General features: G+C 47.2%; 1 protein-coding gene across 2 annotated transcripts in view; it reads left to right on the top strand.

The window, feature by feature from the left end:
• The window catches only part of BTAF1 (B-TFIID TATA-box binding protein associated factor 1), a 324,567-nt gene that overhangs the window by 90,828 nt on the left and 218,436 nt on the right, over window positions 1-15,303 (top strand). The window contains exons 6-7 of one of the 2 annotated variants that reach the window (XM_063962035.1): window positions 2,876-3,012; window positions 3,504-3,630. In XM_063962035.1, coding sequence (XP_063818105.1) covers window positions 2,876-3,012; window positions 3,504-3,630 — 264 coding nt within the window. Of the gene's footprint in view, window positions 1-2,875; window positions 3,013-3,500; window positions 3,631-15,303 lie in introns of both variants that reach the window. The other variant, XM_063962034.1, reaches the window with a different exon arrangement.

The following is a 15,303-nucleotide window of genomic DNA, read 5'->3' on the forward strand; positions in this document are numbered from 1 at the left end:
ATTTGGTCAGGTCATCAACATCTGTTGAGGTTCGCAATCTGTCTTTGGCATTTCCAGTTTCAGGCTCTTCCCTTTGGTCTCTCCACGGCCCCTCGAGTGTATACAAAGATATTGGGTCATGTAGTGGCGATACTCAGATGTCAGGGAGTCAACATTACTGCTTACCTGGACGATTTGTTGCTAAAGGCTCCTTCACAGGACCTTCTTCAACAACACCTGCGACTCACCACGGACACTACAATCTTTCGGATGGATTGTGAATTTCCGGAAATCTTCCTTGATTCCCTCTCAGGAGATGATTTTTCTAGGTCTCCTCTTCAACACGAGAAGTCAGAAGGCTTTTCTACCTCAGGACAATGATGTATGCAAGTATTGGGCAAGATGGTGGTGACCTTCGAAGCAGTACCGTATGCCAGGTTTCATGCTCGGGCCTTTCAGTTCCAGATTTTGGGCTCTTGAAATCAAACAGGTCCACGTCTGGACTTGCAATTGTGCCGACTGTCGGCTCAGACTCGACAGTCTCTTCATTGGTGGCTTCACAGTCCGAATTTAACCAAGGGGACCCCGTTCACTGTTTGGTCTTGGATGATGATCACCACGGACTCCAGCCTCACCAGTTGGGGGGGCAGTGTTTCAATCTCAACATTTCCAGGGACTCTGGAACGGTCAGGAATCGGGGTTACCTCAACATTTTGGAGTTGAGATCAATTCGTTATGCTCTGATTCAGGTACAAACCAGTGTTCAGGGGCATCCGGTACGCATTCAATCAGACAACGCCACAGCGGTGTCTTACATAAACAAACAAGGTGGTACTCGCAGCTGGAGAGCAATGAAGGAGGTTGCACATATTCTCCAGTGGGCGGAACAATGGATTCAGACCATCTCCGCCATTCACATTCCAGGCGTCGACAACTGGGAAGCAGATTTCTTAAGCCGTCACACGATAAATCTGTGAGAATGGGAACTGCATCAAGAAGTCTTTCTGACTCTCGTGTCTCGCTGGGGAACACCTGACATAGACCTCATGGCGTCTCGTCTCAAACGAAAACTACCCCGATACGGCTCTCGAACTCTGGATCCTCAGGCAACGCTGATCAGTGCATTGACAGCTCCGTGAGAGTTTCAACTGGGATATGTTTCCGCCATTAACCCCTGATACCACGCTTGCTTCAACGCATTCGAAGAGAAGGTCTTCCGGTGATTCTTGTAGCGCCAGACTGGCTCGTCGTCCGTGGTACTCTCTTCTCTGCAGCATGGAGGCCAGCGAACCATTCCCTCTACCTTTGCGACCCAACCTACTTCTACAAGGTCCTTGTTGCCACTGCGATTTAAATCGTCTGGCTTTGACGGCATGGTTCTTGAATCCAGCATATTAAGAGCTAAAGGGGTTATCTCGACCAGTGGTGAAGACTATGCTTCAGGCTAGAAAGCCAGTCACCTCTCGTATTTATCATAGTGTATGGCTTATCTACATTGCTTGGTGTGAAAGGTGTGGATTGTCACCGCACCTTTTTCGTTTACCTAGTCTGTTGTCCTTCCTTCAGGAGGGTTTAACTAAAGGGCTTCATTTGTCCTCCCTTAAGGGTCAAGTTTCGGCATTGTCTGTTCTTTTTCAAAAACGATTGGCTCTCATTCCGGAGGTTCAGACGTTCCTTCAGGGTGTCCTCAGAATTCAACCTCTGTTTGTCCCTCATGTTCCACCTTGGTATTTAAATCTTGTTCTTCTGGCTCTCCAGAAGCCTCCGTTTGAGCCATTAGAAGTTATTGAATTACGTTTCATTACCCTGAAGGTGGTTTTTCTATTGCCCATTGCTTCGGCCATCCGTGTTTCTGAGTTAGCCGTACTTTCGCGCAGACCGCCTCTGTTGGTATTTCACGACGATTGAGTAGTCCTTCGTACGAAGCCTTCCTTTTTATCAAAGGTTGTGTCAGCCTTCCATATAAATCAGGACATGGTGCTTCCGGCGTTTGTTCCAGAGTCTTCTGGACTGGATTGTTTGGCATTGTTGGATGTGGTTCGAGCCTTACGCATTTATTTGTCCCGTACAGAGTCTATTCGTCGTACGGATGCCTTGTTGGTTTTGATTAATGCACCGTAACGTGGCTGCCCGTCTTCTAAAAACACGGTGGCACGTTGGGTTACGTATGCTATTCGCCAGGACTATGTTTCTTCGGCATTGCCTGTTCCTGACTCGTTGAAGGATCATTTGACTAGGGCTGTCGGAGCCTCTTGGGCAGTTCGCGTGGCGTTTCTGTTGAGCAGCTGTGTAGAGTGGCAACTTGGTCTTCCGTGCATACCTTCACCAGGTTTTACCGTTTTCATACTTCTGGTTTGGAGACTGCCTCTGTCAGGTGTCAAATTTTACAGAGTGCTCTGCCGTCTGTTTCTCCCTCCTCTACTTAGCTGGCTTTGGGAAATCCCATCAGTACAGACGCAGCGTCCCCCAGATGGATGACAGAGAAATAGGGATTTTTGTTGCTTACCGTAAAATCTTTCTCTGACTCCATCTGGGGGACGCTGCGATCCCTCCCATATTTTTGTCTGGTTTATTGGTTGTATTCTGTCTGCCTTTTCCGGCTTTGCTAAACATTAATTGAGGTGTTAGGCTAGTCAGGCTGGAGATGGGAGGGGTTAGAGGGGGGAGGAGTTTGTTTTGATAGGTTCTGTGCCAAAGCTCGCTCTCTCTCTCTCTCTCTCTCTCTCTCTCTCTCTCTCTCTCTCTCTCTCTCTCTCTCTCTCTCTCTCTCTCTCTCTCTCTCTCTCTCTCTCTCTCTCTCTCTCTCTCTCTCTCTCTCCCATCAGTACAGACGCAACGTCCCCCCAGATGGAATCAGAGAGATTTTACGGTAAGCAACAAAAATCCCTATTTTCAGACTCTCCAAGCCGCAGAGTTTATTGACTCAGAGTTTCTTCCGGGCATGAGTAACAGGCAGAAAAATAAAGCCAAGCGAATGGCAAAACTGATTGCAAAGCAGAGATCCCGTGATGTAACTGAGACCAATGAAAAGAGGTAATTTTTATTTATTTTTCTATATGGAAAATCTATTAAATGTTTACTCATTATTATAAAGTGTTAGATATCGTGTTGGTATATAAATAAATGATAACTAATATTTTTTTAACTGGGTGGAATTCAATTGTTTTATGTCGAGTCTGATCTCTCGTCTAAAGTGATGGTGGGACGATATTCAATTGTTTCGTTTTATTATCGCACTCATAAGTATCTGTTTTAGCCGCAACACGAAAAGTCCCTTTTGAGAGCACTCGCAGGTAATTTTTTGCTAATTTTAGCTCCCCACCAGCAACCGGTCGCGCCCGAACAGAGCAACAATTGAAATGCTCAGTTGGGCTGCATCTAGTGGAGGCCAGCGTGATTAACTAATTCCTCACACTGTCTCCCAAGTCTACCCCCTCCCGTTTTCTTGTATTCTGTGGTTTGAGGTGTAGATTTCTTTAATCCATTCTGTGTATAACTGTAATTTTTCACTTTTTTTTTAGCAGTGATAGTACGGATGGGGAGCCTGAGGAAAAGAGGAGGAAAGTGACAAATGTTGTCATCAGTCAGCCAGCAACAGAGTCCAAAGTACTGATTGATAATGTACCTGATAACTCTTCCCTTTTTGATGAGGTAATACTAGATTCTGGCTGCTTATAACTATTGGTTCTTATCCCCAGCTTTGTTATATAGAGAGGGGCGATTCATTTGTTTAGTGGGCACACATAATTGCTATTGCCCATCTCTTTATATGGGGTGATTTGCAGTTGCTTGGGAACCCATTGTTTTAATGCGCTGATTGCGCTCTGCATGCCAGGTTTATCTTCGTAAAGCAGCTAAACTCGACTGAAGTGCCGGACGGGACGCAGAAAAAAAAAAGTGCCATCTGGGCGCCTAAATTAGTAACTTTTTAACACATTTCTGCTCACCAGCACGGGGTTGTGAGCACAAGTGCTAGCACTGGCAGATGTTCACACATGAACAGAGCAACAATTTAATTGCTCAATCTGGTGGCCAGCACTGACTGCCACCGTCGTAAACAATTGAATCCCTCCATTGTCTGTAGAAGGTGTTCGACCTCCATAAAATATCATCTTGTAGTAGAAATACTAGTTGGCATGATTGGGTTTTGTCTGTCCTCATTCAGCAAGTCTTGGAATTGTTGGGGATTTGCTCATGGTCCCCTTTTTTTTTTTTTTTTTTTTAAAGAGACTCTAAATCGGGCCATAAACAATGAAGGAAGGTGATATTCCTGAGTATTTGAACTATAAGATGGAAAGAGAACGCCTTCTGCAGACAGGGTATTAAGGAGTTGGTGTTACTGATTCAACAACCTCCAATATTCAGTATCCAGTGGTACCGGATGTTCCAGAAGTTTCCTTTACCGAAAGGAATGAGACCCTTTCTTTCTGTCATCTGGCCATTTGAATGAACTTTGAATTAAGACCTGGCAGAAACCAGATAGGTGGTTTCTGGTTCAGAGGCAGTTATCTTCCTTCTACTCCTTCATGGAAGATGGTATGGGAGACTTCTTCTAGAGTAGATGCTCCCATTGCCCATCCTTGAAGGTCCGCATTCATAGAAAATGTGACTTTTTATTTATTATTTTTAAATTGTTCATTGTTGCTATGGGCACATCTCTGCTCTGTCAGCATCTAGGTTCAATGAAGCAGAGAAAGGAAATTGAGGTCTAAGAATCTGGAACATTCAGATCAGAATTGTTGCCCATAGCCATGAAAAGGAAGAATTACTGTATTTGAAAAAAGTGGTCATGTCACTGCATTCGATCTGTGTTCAAAACAGCCAGGCATTTGATCTTCTGTTTTTTTTTTTGTGGGGAAAACAATAGTTAGATTTGTTCCCATTAGGGTCACCACAGGCTGGGTAAGTGTCCCAGTTGAAATCCACTGACACATCTAGCATGACGGGCCACTTTCTCACACAAATGTATGGTGTACTGATCCACCGGTTCCAAAACAGCAGATAATCTACAGACACATGGGTCAGAGGCACTATAAAATTATGCCTTGGGCCTCTAAAAATTTTTTTCTTTTCTACACCCCATCTGATAGAAAAGAACAGAAGCTCCTGTCTTTTCAGGAAGCTAGTCAGTCTTTACAGTCATTTGGGATTGTCCAAGTCCTGAAAAAAAGAATTTCTCCAACTTTTATCTGGTACAAAAACTAGCCTTGACTTTCCTCCCCCTCCTGAATTTGGAAACCCTAAACTTGCATATGTGAGTGGACAAATTCCGACTGGAGTTTCTGTAATCGGTGCCATTGTGTGGGATGCATTTCTTGCCTCCATGGCTAGAACAGACTCTCTTATCTTTGTATCTAAAGCTGTAAAGGGACCTCACAGCCACCTCCCAGGTTTGCGTTTGAAATCGCTTGTAATCTAATTCTCGGTATGAATTGAACCGTCTTGAACACTGGTGCCAGCCTTCAGGTATAGGGAGCAGTGACTGAACGTCTACTGGTAGGCCTTTGATCCCTAGAAAATGTAAAGCTGCCATAAAACATTGCTTAGATTGCTGCTGAATGCCATTCTACAAGATTAATTCCTCTACAGGGACAAACCCATTTGTATTTAGTAGGACAACATGACTGGCATTCAAAAACCACTAAAGTGGTGGTCCATACATCCCAGGAATCCCAGAAGTTCTCAAATGCGCTCATCAAGGCACCCCAACGGTCCAGGTTTTATGTTTGTTTATCCAAGCTTGGCCACAGGTGTCTAAATTTAGTATCTCCAGTCAATTTCATGTAACCATCTCTGCTGAGTCATGGATGTACCTAAAGCCCGGACTGTTGGGGTGCCATGAGGACGACGTTTGATAACCGCTGTCTTAAAGTAAAGAAGGCGCAGTTTATATTGCAATACATTTTTTCAGCCACTAGGGGACACTGGCACATAGAGTAGACGCTGGGCTACAGACTGTGGCTACAGGGAGCTAGGCATTTTATATTAACAAGTGAAACGGGCATCCCTTTGTTCCTTTCGGACCACTCAAACTTTTCGAGGAAGAGGACGAACTACACCTCTGTGAGGTAGAGGTCGCGGCAAGCAGCCAGCCGTTGCTAGTCATCAGGACCCAGAACCTGCAGAAAAGACTCTGGCATGAAGGTTTCCCTTGCCATCAAGGCCCAAATATGGTGGGAGCGCGGCTTCGAGATTTTCAAAGTGCCTGGTTCCAAATATCCAATGCGTGGATTTGCAATGTCATATCAAAGGGGTACAGGCTAGATTTTGAAGTTTTACCACCCAGAAATATTTTTACAATGAGTCTTCCAATTCTAACGGAAAAAACGTTTAGCCCTTCAGGGTAAAATACAATCCTAAGTGGAATCGGCAGTATTGATGCTGGTACCACCGCTCCAACGAAAGAAGGGTTACTGTTCCAATCTTCTCGTAGTACCAAAACCGGATGGTTTGGTAAGGCCAATGCTGAACCTGAAATCAGACTCCATCTTGAACTGATAATATGCAAGAAATCGATTCAATCAACTCAGTAATTGCAAGCTTGGAACCCAAGGAATTTATGATCTCTCTGGACACCAAGGAAGCATATCTCCACATGGGAACCCCCCACCAGGTGTTCCTCAGGCTCGTGATACAACGGGATCATTTTCAGTTCAGAGCCATACCGTTTGGACTATCCACAGCACCCAGAGTGTTTACTATGGTCATTTCAGTGATTGCTCACTTCAGGTCATTGGAAGTTATAATTATCCTGTACCTAGACGACCTCCTTCTCAAAGCTCGTCTCGAGCTCATACTCAAGGAGCATGCTCTCTTAACACAGAATGTTGGTAAATCATGGATGGATAATCAACTTTTGGAAATCCAACCTTCGGCCGTCACAGCGTATCCAGTTTCTCTGATTCTGGATACCAATGTACAGAGTCTTCCTACCACAGGACATGGCTCTGAGTATCCAATGGCTGGTTCAGGCAGTTCTCAAGCCACGAACGGTTTAATTCCATTTGTACATTCGTTTGTTTGGGGAGATGGTGGCGGCCTTCAAAGCTCTGGAATTCGTCCGTTTTCATTCCCGACCCTTCCAGCTGGACCTCTTACACCAATAGTCTGGCTCTCATCTGCCGCATTTAATCCGTTAAATCCACAGACAAGAGTGTCGCTTCTTTGGTGGTTCCACATACACAATCTCTCAGTGGGCAGGCGGTTCGGTATATGGGACTGGACTGTTCTAACGACTGACGCAAGCCTCAGACGTTGGGCGCGGTGGTGTTAAATTCACACTTTCAAGGCCGTTGTTCTCAGCTAGAATCATGGTTGCCCATAAATGTGTTGGAACTGAGAGCGATCTACAATGCCCTTGTACAGGCCGCCCACATTCTTTGATCGAAATCTATAAAGATTCAGTCAGACAACGCAATAGCTGGCGCCTACATCAACAAACAAACTGTCGCATGGCCTCGCATTCTCCAGTGGGCAGAGCGCAACGCTGCAGTTCTCTCTGCCGTATTTATTCCGGGCGTGGTCAATTGGGAAGCCGACTATCTCAGTCGTCAGGATCTCCATCCAGGAGAATGGGCACTTCACCCAGAGGTGTTCGTCGCTTTGATACAACGTTGGGGTTGTCCGGAAGTGGATCTTATGGCGTCACGACTCGGTCATCCTCTTCCTCAATACATGTCCAAGACAAGGGATCCTCAGGTGGAAGCCGTGGACGCTCTGGCCATTCCATGTCTTCCCTCCTTTTCCACTGCTTTTGCGGATTCTCAAGAGGATCAAACAAAAGCTGATCACAGTGATACTGGTAGCACCAGATTGGCCTCGGAGGGCTTCGTTTTCGGACCTGTGTTCTCTTCTGTCGGACGACCTGTGGCCCCTACTGCGTCTGGATCTGCTGCAACAAGGACCCTTCATGCATCCAGATTTACCACAACTCGGTTTAATGGAACGGCTGTTGAGGCAGACATCCTGTAACGTAAAGGGATTGCGGACGCCGTGATTCCCACAATGTTGCGGCCACGTAAACCAGTTACGGCGTCCTATTATAATCGCATCTGGCGGTCATGTGTCACGTTGGGTGAACAAAAGGGTTTCCCCTCGGGTTCCTTTCGGCTATCTCGTTATTGTTTCTTCAAGCAGGTTTGGATTCCAGCCTTCGTCTGAAAGTTCAAGTATCTGCATTTTTTTCCGAAAACTTCTGGCACTAACGCTGGACGTACAGGTGTTCTTACAAGGGGTTCTCAGAGTACAATCCCAGTTTGTACCACCCGCAGCTCCTTGGGATTTGAATGTGCTCGACTTCTGACTGCTTGTCAAACTATTTTGAACCCTTGGAGGAAGCAGACCTCAAATATCTTGGTTGGAAAACTGTTTTTCTGCAGCGGGGTACACTGGGGTTCCACAGGGATAACATCGGGGGTGTAGAATTCGATCTTGATCCGAGGCACGATCAGGCTAAAAGCTTTGACTGTTCCCAGGATGCTTAGCGCTGCCTCCTCTATATCCCCGCCTCCAGGCACTGGAGCTCCGTTTGTAAGTTTGTGCCTGCAGTGCAGGCAGCTAACAGGGAGGGCTGCGCTGGGCAGCCCTGAAAAGAGCTTTTCAGAAGACTTCAAGGGCCGCAGCATAGGCACTTACAAGTGCTATATGTCATTCTGACATATCATACTGCGGCTCCCTCACCTCCCCCGGTGGCGCTGTATACTCCCGCGCCCTGGTGGCCAGGGTACTTACAGCGGAGGGTTCCGGTTTCCACTAGGGCGCACACACGCTTGCCGCTGCTCTCCGGGATTGAGTGGCTGCATCAACGGAGGAGGTAAGATGGTCCCCCAGGCGGGACCTGCTGGAAATCGCGATCCGGAGCGGTCTTTAGGAGACGGATCGTGGACGCTGTTGGCCGTACAGGGTCCCCACTAGACCACCAGGGCAAGGGCACAGGCCGGATTACTTCATAATCCGTTTTGCTAAGGCCCGCAGTACCTGGTGGTGAAGTCCAGCAAGGGGAGAAGGCTCTGACCTTTAGCCCCTTCCCCAGTCCCAGGCACCATTTACTGCTAATGTTCCCACCCTGGAGCTGCATCTCTCTCTCCCTCACTCCCTGTCAGCGTTTGGGCGCCATTATAAAACATGCTGAGCTGACTTTGGGACTGCTGGTCAGTGTCTCCTCTGTAAAGCCGCCTGTATCATCAGCGCTGTGTATTTACAGGACACTTAACTAAAACGGTCTAAAAGACATGTAGAATACTTAAGAACAAGTGCATACATTCAGGGCTATTTAGTACAAGTACCCTGGGATATACATCCAGTCTTTACTGTGCATTGTTATATCTATATACATATTTAGCATTACTTTGTAGGGCAGTTAATTAGTATTGCTAGACCACTGCAGTTTTATTGTTTGTAACTCTTGCGGCATTGTACATGTGACTGTGTGTGTGCCAGTAGCTACTGTGATTTCCATTCTGTGTATCTCGCATATACTGCTATCCCTATATTCTGTACCCTGAGGGGGGCTAAGTGCATCAGGATTCTCATATAATATAGTGTTTCACAGGATATACTCCCTTTTTTTTTTTTGGGGGGGGGGGGGGGGGGGTGTGTTATTTTTCTCTGTGTATTAGTCACTATATACCTCTTAAATCCTCCGTGTGTGCTCTGCTTGCAATCGCACTATACAGGGGTATTTCTGCCAGGTACTTTGTCTGCTTATATTGTACTTTTGTGCCCTACGGTTACACTTTCAGATAATGTCAGCAAAACAGGGTGATAATTCTGTGGCTGATTCTGCAACATGCAGTACTACTGCCGTGGATGTCTCTGAGGAGAATATTGCAGCTGAGGGTTCAGGTACTGGAGGTTTTATACCCCTCAGTCAGTCTACAGCAACAGCGGCGAATCATGAACCGCCGTGGGCTACATTTTCTACTTTACTGACTACGCTGGTAACTAGACTTCCGCCCCCTATGGGACCTCCTGTGCCATTACAGCCACATATTGTCCCTGCAGTTAATCCGCCATGGGCAGATGCTTTGTCCTCTCAGTTACAGCAATTAAATCAGTCTTTGGCTAAGCAATATCCTAACCCTCACCCGCCTAAGACCAAGGGGTCATCTAAGCGGGCTATATTACTTCCTCACAATACATACATGTTTCAGATACTTCATCTGATGAAGATTGCGCATATACTGACCCCTCAGACACTGATGCAGATGCTTCTGATGGGGAATCTATGACACAAGTGTATGTTCCTGACCTCTTGGAGGCTATCAGGCTGATTCTTCAAATTGAGGATGGCGAAGAACCTCCAGCTCCTTCTAAGGGTGTGTACACACGGTGAGATCCTTGCTATGCCCGATTTTCACTTGCGATTTCCCTTGGACTCCCTGGAGCCCTCACCACCGATTTTGACTAACTTTTCTTGAGATATGGACTGTGTGTGCTTACGATTTTGGCTTATGTAAGATGTCATTGACATGTGAGATGAACTAGATAGTACACCGATCTAGCAAGGATTGACTTGCCTGCGCAGTCTATCTTTTCTTGCGATGCCGACCTGGCGGGACCGCGCATCGGGATCGATTCGGGATCGCAAGGTGACTTTCACCTTGCGATCTGCACTAACTTTTCTTGCGAATTTGACTATATAGTCAAAATCGAAAGAAAATATCTCACCAAGTGTACACACCCTAAGAAACCAGATAAGTTCAAGCGTCAGAAGGTTAATAAATTAGTTTTGCCCCACTCTGACTACTTAGTTGACATACGTCAGGAATCCTTGGAGTATCCAGGAAAAGAAACTCCCTGTCTAAAAGATGCTAGCTCGTTATCCCCTCGCTGCAGTTAAGTAAAAATTGGGAAACCGCCGCCACTTGTGGACTTACAAGTCGCGCGTCTGGTGGTGTCCTCTGCTCTGCCTGTAACTACCGTCACCTCTCTGAAGAAACCGACGGATAAGCGTGTGGAGGGTTGCTTAACGTCTATTTACACTCTTGCTGTTGCTGTGCACAAGCCTACTATTGCGGCCTCTTGGGCTGCAAAAAAATTATTGAGGCCTAGGTTCAGGAAGTTGAAGTGGAACTACCGTCTAATTTTCCTGATAATGCTAGACAGTGTCTTTCATACATTACAACCTCTCATTATATTCAGGAGGCGGCAACTTAATGCAGGTATCCTGGCGGCCAAAGCGTCTACTACGTCTCTTCTGGTTGCGGTCCTGGTCTGTAGATCTGGACTCAAAAGACCTTCGTGGTATTCCCTTTTAAGGGAAACATACTTTTTGGGGAAGACCTCAATAAGATTGTTGCTGACTTAGCATCGGCTAAGACTGCATGTCTACCTAGTACTACACCTTCGGCCCCGAAGGCTAAGAAAACTTCCTTTTGTTTCTGTTTACTTACAAGTAAAGCAAAGGGTCAGGCGTACCCGAAACAGGCTTGCACTTCCAAACCCACTAAGACCAAACCTAAATGTGCCTGGGCTGCCCGTCAGCCTGCTTCCAAAACAGACCAGTCTGCCGCATGACGGGGCGGGCCTCCCTCTGGGGGATCCCAGGGTGGGAGGCCGACTTCTACGGTTTGCTCAGGTATGGTCACGGACCACTTCGGACGCCTGGGTCGCTCACGGATACGCAATCTCTTTCAAGAAATGTCCCCCTCGCCAGTTTTGCTTGACAAACGTCCCTACGGATCCGGTGAAAGCAAAAACTGATGGTGCGATCCCTCCTGGACACAGGAGTATTAGTGCCGATGCCTCTGACTCAAGAGAGGCAGGGGGTACTATTCAACGCTGTTCCTAGTTCCGAAGCCGAATGATTCTTCCCGGCCCATTCCCAACCTCAAGTCTTTGAACAAGTTTGTGAAAGTTTCCAAATTCCGTATGGAAACTCTTCCCTCTATTATTCTGGCTTTGGAGCCCAAGGACTATATGGGGTGCATGGACATACAGGATGCTTACCTGCATATACCTATTTCAGTGTCGCATCAGCAATACCTGCGGTTTACTATTGGCAACCTCCATTTTCAATTCCAGGCCTTACCTTTTGGGCTGACCACGGCTCCAAGGTTTTTCACCAAGGTCATGGTGGGCATGACAGCTATACTCCACCATCAGGGTATCAGGATCCTGCCGTATCTGGACGACTTGTTGATCCTGGCGAACTCCCCAGAGGTTCTTCTTCGTCATCTGGAGCTGACAGTCCAATTCCTGTAAGCCCACAGGTGGCTCGTCAACTGGAAGAAATCCTCGCTGGTTCCATCTCAGAGCATGGTACACCTGGGGGCGTTACTGGACACACACAACCAATGGTTTTCTGTCTCCGGAGAAGGTCCTCAAATTTCAGGACAAAATAAGATGCTTCCTCTCTCGCCCACGTGTGTCGATACACTTGGCGATGCAAGTAGTAGGCCTCAAGGTGTTGGCTTTTGACATGGTGGAGTATGCTCAATTTCATTCCTGCCCTCTGCAGAAGTTGATACTCTCCGAGTGGGAGGCCCTGCCACACCGGATCAGAACTCGCATGGTCTCCTGGACTCTGGAGGTCCGCCTGTCACTGAGCTGGTGGCTACAGGACCAGCAATTGAGCAGGAGTTATCCCTTCTGGATCTCCAACTGGGTCCTTCTGACGACGGATGCCAGTCTGCGGAGCTGGGGCACGGTGTTGGAGCAACACTCTCTTCAGGGTCTACAGTCGGACAACGCCACCACGGTGGCGTACATAAATCATCAAGGCGGCAGTCGAAGCCGCATGGCAATGATAGAAGTATCAAAAATCCTTCGTTGGGAGGAACGCCATCTGCCATCCATATCGGCAGTGTTCATTCTGGGAGCGGACTTCCTCAGTCGTCAGGATGTACACGCTTGAGAGTGGCGCCTTCATCCAGAAGTCTTTCAACTCCTAGTTGACAAGTGGGGCCTACTAGATGTTGACCTGATGACGTATCGACACAATCACAAGGTTCCGGTCTTCGGAGCAAGGACAAGGGATCCTCAAGCAGCGTTCGTGGATGCGCTGGCAATTCCATGGAACTTTCAACTGCTGTATATGTTTCCTCCAGTGTCACTCCTGCCCAGGGTAATAAGGAAGTTTAAGCAAGAAGGAGGAATACTGCTTCTAATCGCTCCAGCATGGCCCAGACGGCATTGGTTCTCAGACCTGCAGGGTCTCTCGATAGAGCGTCCTCTTCTACTTCCGCAACTCTGACCTCCTCGTTCAGGGCCCTTGTATCTACCAGGATTTGGCCCGACTGGCTTTGACGGCGTGGCTCTTGAAGCTTCCGTACTGAGGGCCAAAGGATTTTCTGAGGCGGTCATTCAAACTATGTTAAAGGCCCGTAAACCGGCGTCTGCTCTGATTTATCATAGGGTCTGGAATTCTTACTTCACCTGGTGTGCGACTAACCATTATGACGCATACAAGTTCACTACTGCCAAGCTTTTGGCTTTCCTGCAACAGGGCCTGGACTTAGGCCTTCGTCTGGCCTCCCTCAAGGTTCATATTTCTGCCTTGTCGATATGGTTTCAGAAAAAATTGCAACTTGGGATTTGTTGGTTGTTCTGGACGCCTTACAAGAGTCTCCGTTTGAACCTCGTGAGTCTGTGGACCTTAAGTGGCTTACTCTTAAGGTCTTGTTCTTGCTGGCTATTGCCTCTGCTAGACGGGTTTCAGATTTGGGTGCCTTGTCCTGACGGTCACCCTTTCTAATTTTTCACTGTGACCGGGCGGTTCTTAGAACTCGCCCTGGTTATTTGCTTAAGGTGGTGTCATCTTTCCACCTTAACCAGGAGATTGTAGCTCCGGCATTTTACCTCTCCAGGTTTGTCCTCCAAAGAGCGGTCTTTGGACGTGGTACGGGCTCTCCGTATTTATGTGACGAGAACAGCTTCTCTTAGGAGATCTGATTCCCTCTTTTGTCCTTTTTGGTTTTCACAAATGTGGCTGGCCTGCTAATAAGCAGACCTTGGCCAGATGGATTAGAATGGTGACTGCACATGCTTATGTACAGGCTAGCCTTCCAGCTCCTGTTACCATCAAAGCCCATTCTACTCGGTCTGTTGGACCTTCTTGGGCGGCCCGCCGTGTTGCGACCCTTGAACAATTGTGCAAGGCGGCTACGTGGTCCTCAGTGAACACATTCATAAGGTTCTATGCCTTTTGATACTTCCGCCTCCTTTGGACGCCAGGTTCTTGTGCCCACTACAATGCGTCCCCTCCCATGAGGAACTGCTTTAGGATATCCCCGATGTTGTTCCCTGTGGAATACCAGTGTACCCCGCTGCAGAAAAGGAGATTTATGGTAAGAACTTACCTTTGTTAAATCTTTCTGCGAGGTACACTGGGTTCCACAGGGCGCCCACCCTGACGCACTTAGCTTTTTTGGGGTTTGTGTGGCATTAGCCACTGGTACCTTCTCCTGTCGTGAGAATGTAGTGTATGTGGCTACTAAGGGTAGTTATCTCTTACCTGTTACTGCTTTGGACTGGTTAACAAAACTGAGCTCCAGTGCCTGGAGGCGGGGATATAGAGGAGGTGGCGCTAAGCATCCTAGAAACAGTCAAAGCTTTTAGCCTCTTCGTGCCTCGGATCAAGATCCAACTCTACATCCCCAATGTTATCCCTGTGGAACCCAGTGTACGTCGCAGAAAGAGATTTAACAAAGGTAAGTTCTTACCATAAATCTCCTTTTTTCCTAGCCATAGCTTCAGCCCAGAGGTTATCTGAATTAAGTGTTTTGTCCTTCAAGCCTCCATACTTAATTTTCCATGACAATAGAGCAGAGTTACAAACACATACCTACTTCCTTCCAAAGGTCATTTCTCCGGCAGGGTCCACAGGTTATCCACAGGATAACAATGGTATATGAGGTAGCAACAGCAAGTTGGCACCAAACGATCAAAGCTTTCGGCCTCCCAGCATGCAACAGGCCCGTCCCTATATCCCTGCCTCCTGGTTCAGGCAAATCCGTTTTTTGTTAGGTGCGTCAGGAGCTAGACCATGGTCAATGAGCTACTGGTTTTTAGCTGCCATAAGCTTTTTTTATTTTATTTTATTTTTATAGTCTTACTATGTTTTCTCTATCGTCCTAAGTGGATGCTGGGGTTCCTGAAAGGACCATGGGGAATAGCGGCTCCGCAGGAGACAGGGCACAAAAGTAAAGCTTTTACAGGTCAGGTGGTGTGTACTGGCTCCTCCCCCCATGACCCTCCTCCAGACTCCAGTTAGATTTTTGTGCCCGGCCGAGAAGGGTGCAATTCTAGGTGGCTCTCATAAAGAGCTGCTTAGAGAGTTTAGCTTAGGTTTTTTTTTATTTTACAGTGATTCCTGCTGGCAAC

The sequence above is a fragment of the Pseudophryne corroboree genome, chromosome 3 (assembly GCF_028390025.1).
Source record: "Pseudophryne corroboree isolate aPseCor3 chromosome 3, aPseCor3.hap2, whole genome shotgun sequence".
NCBI lineage: Eukaryota > Metazoa > Chordata > Amphibia > Anura > Myobatrachidae > Pseudophryne > Pseudophryne corroboree.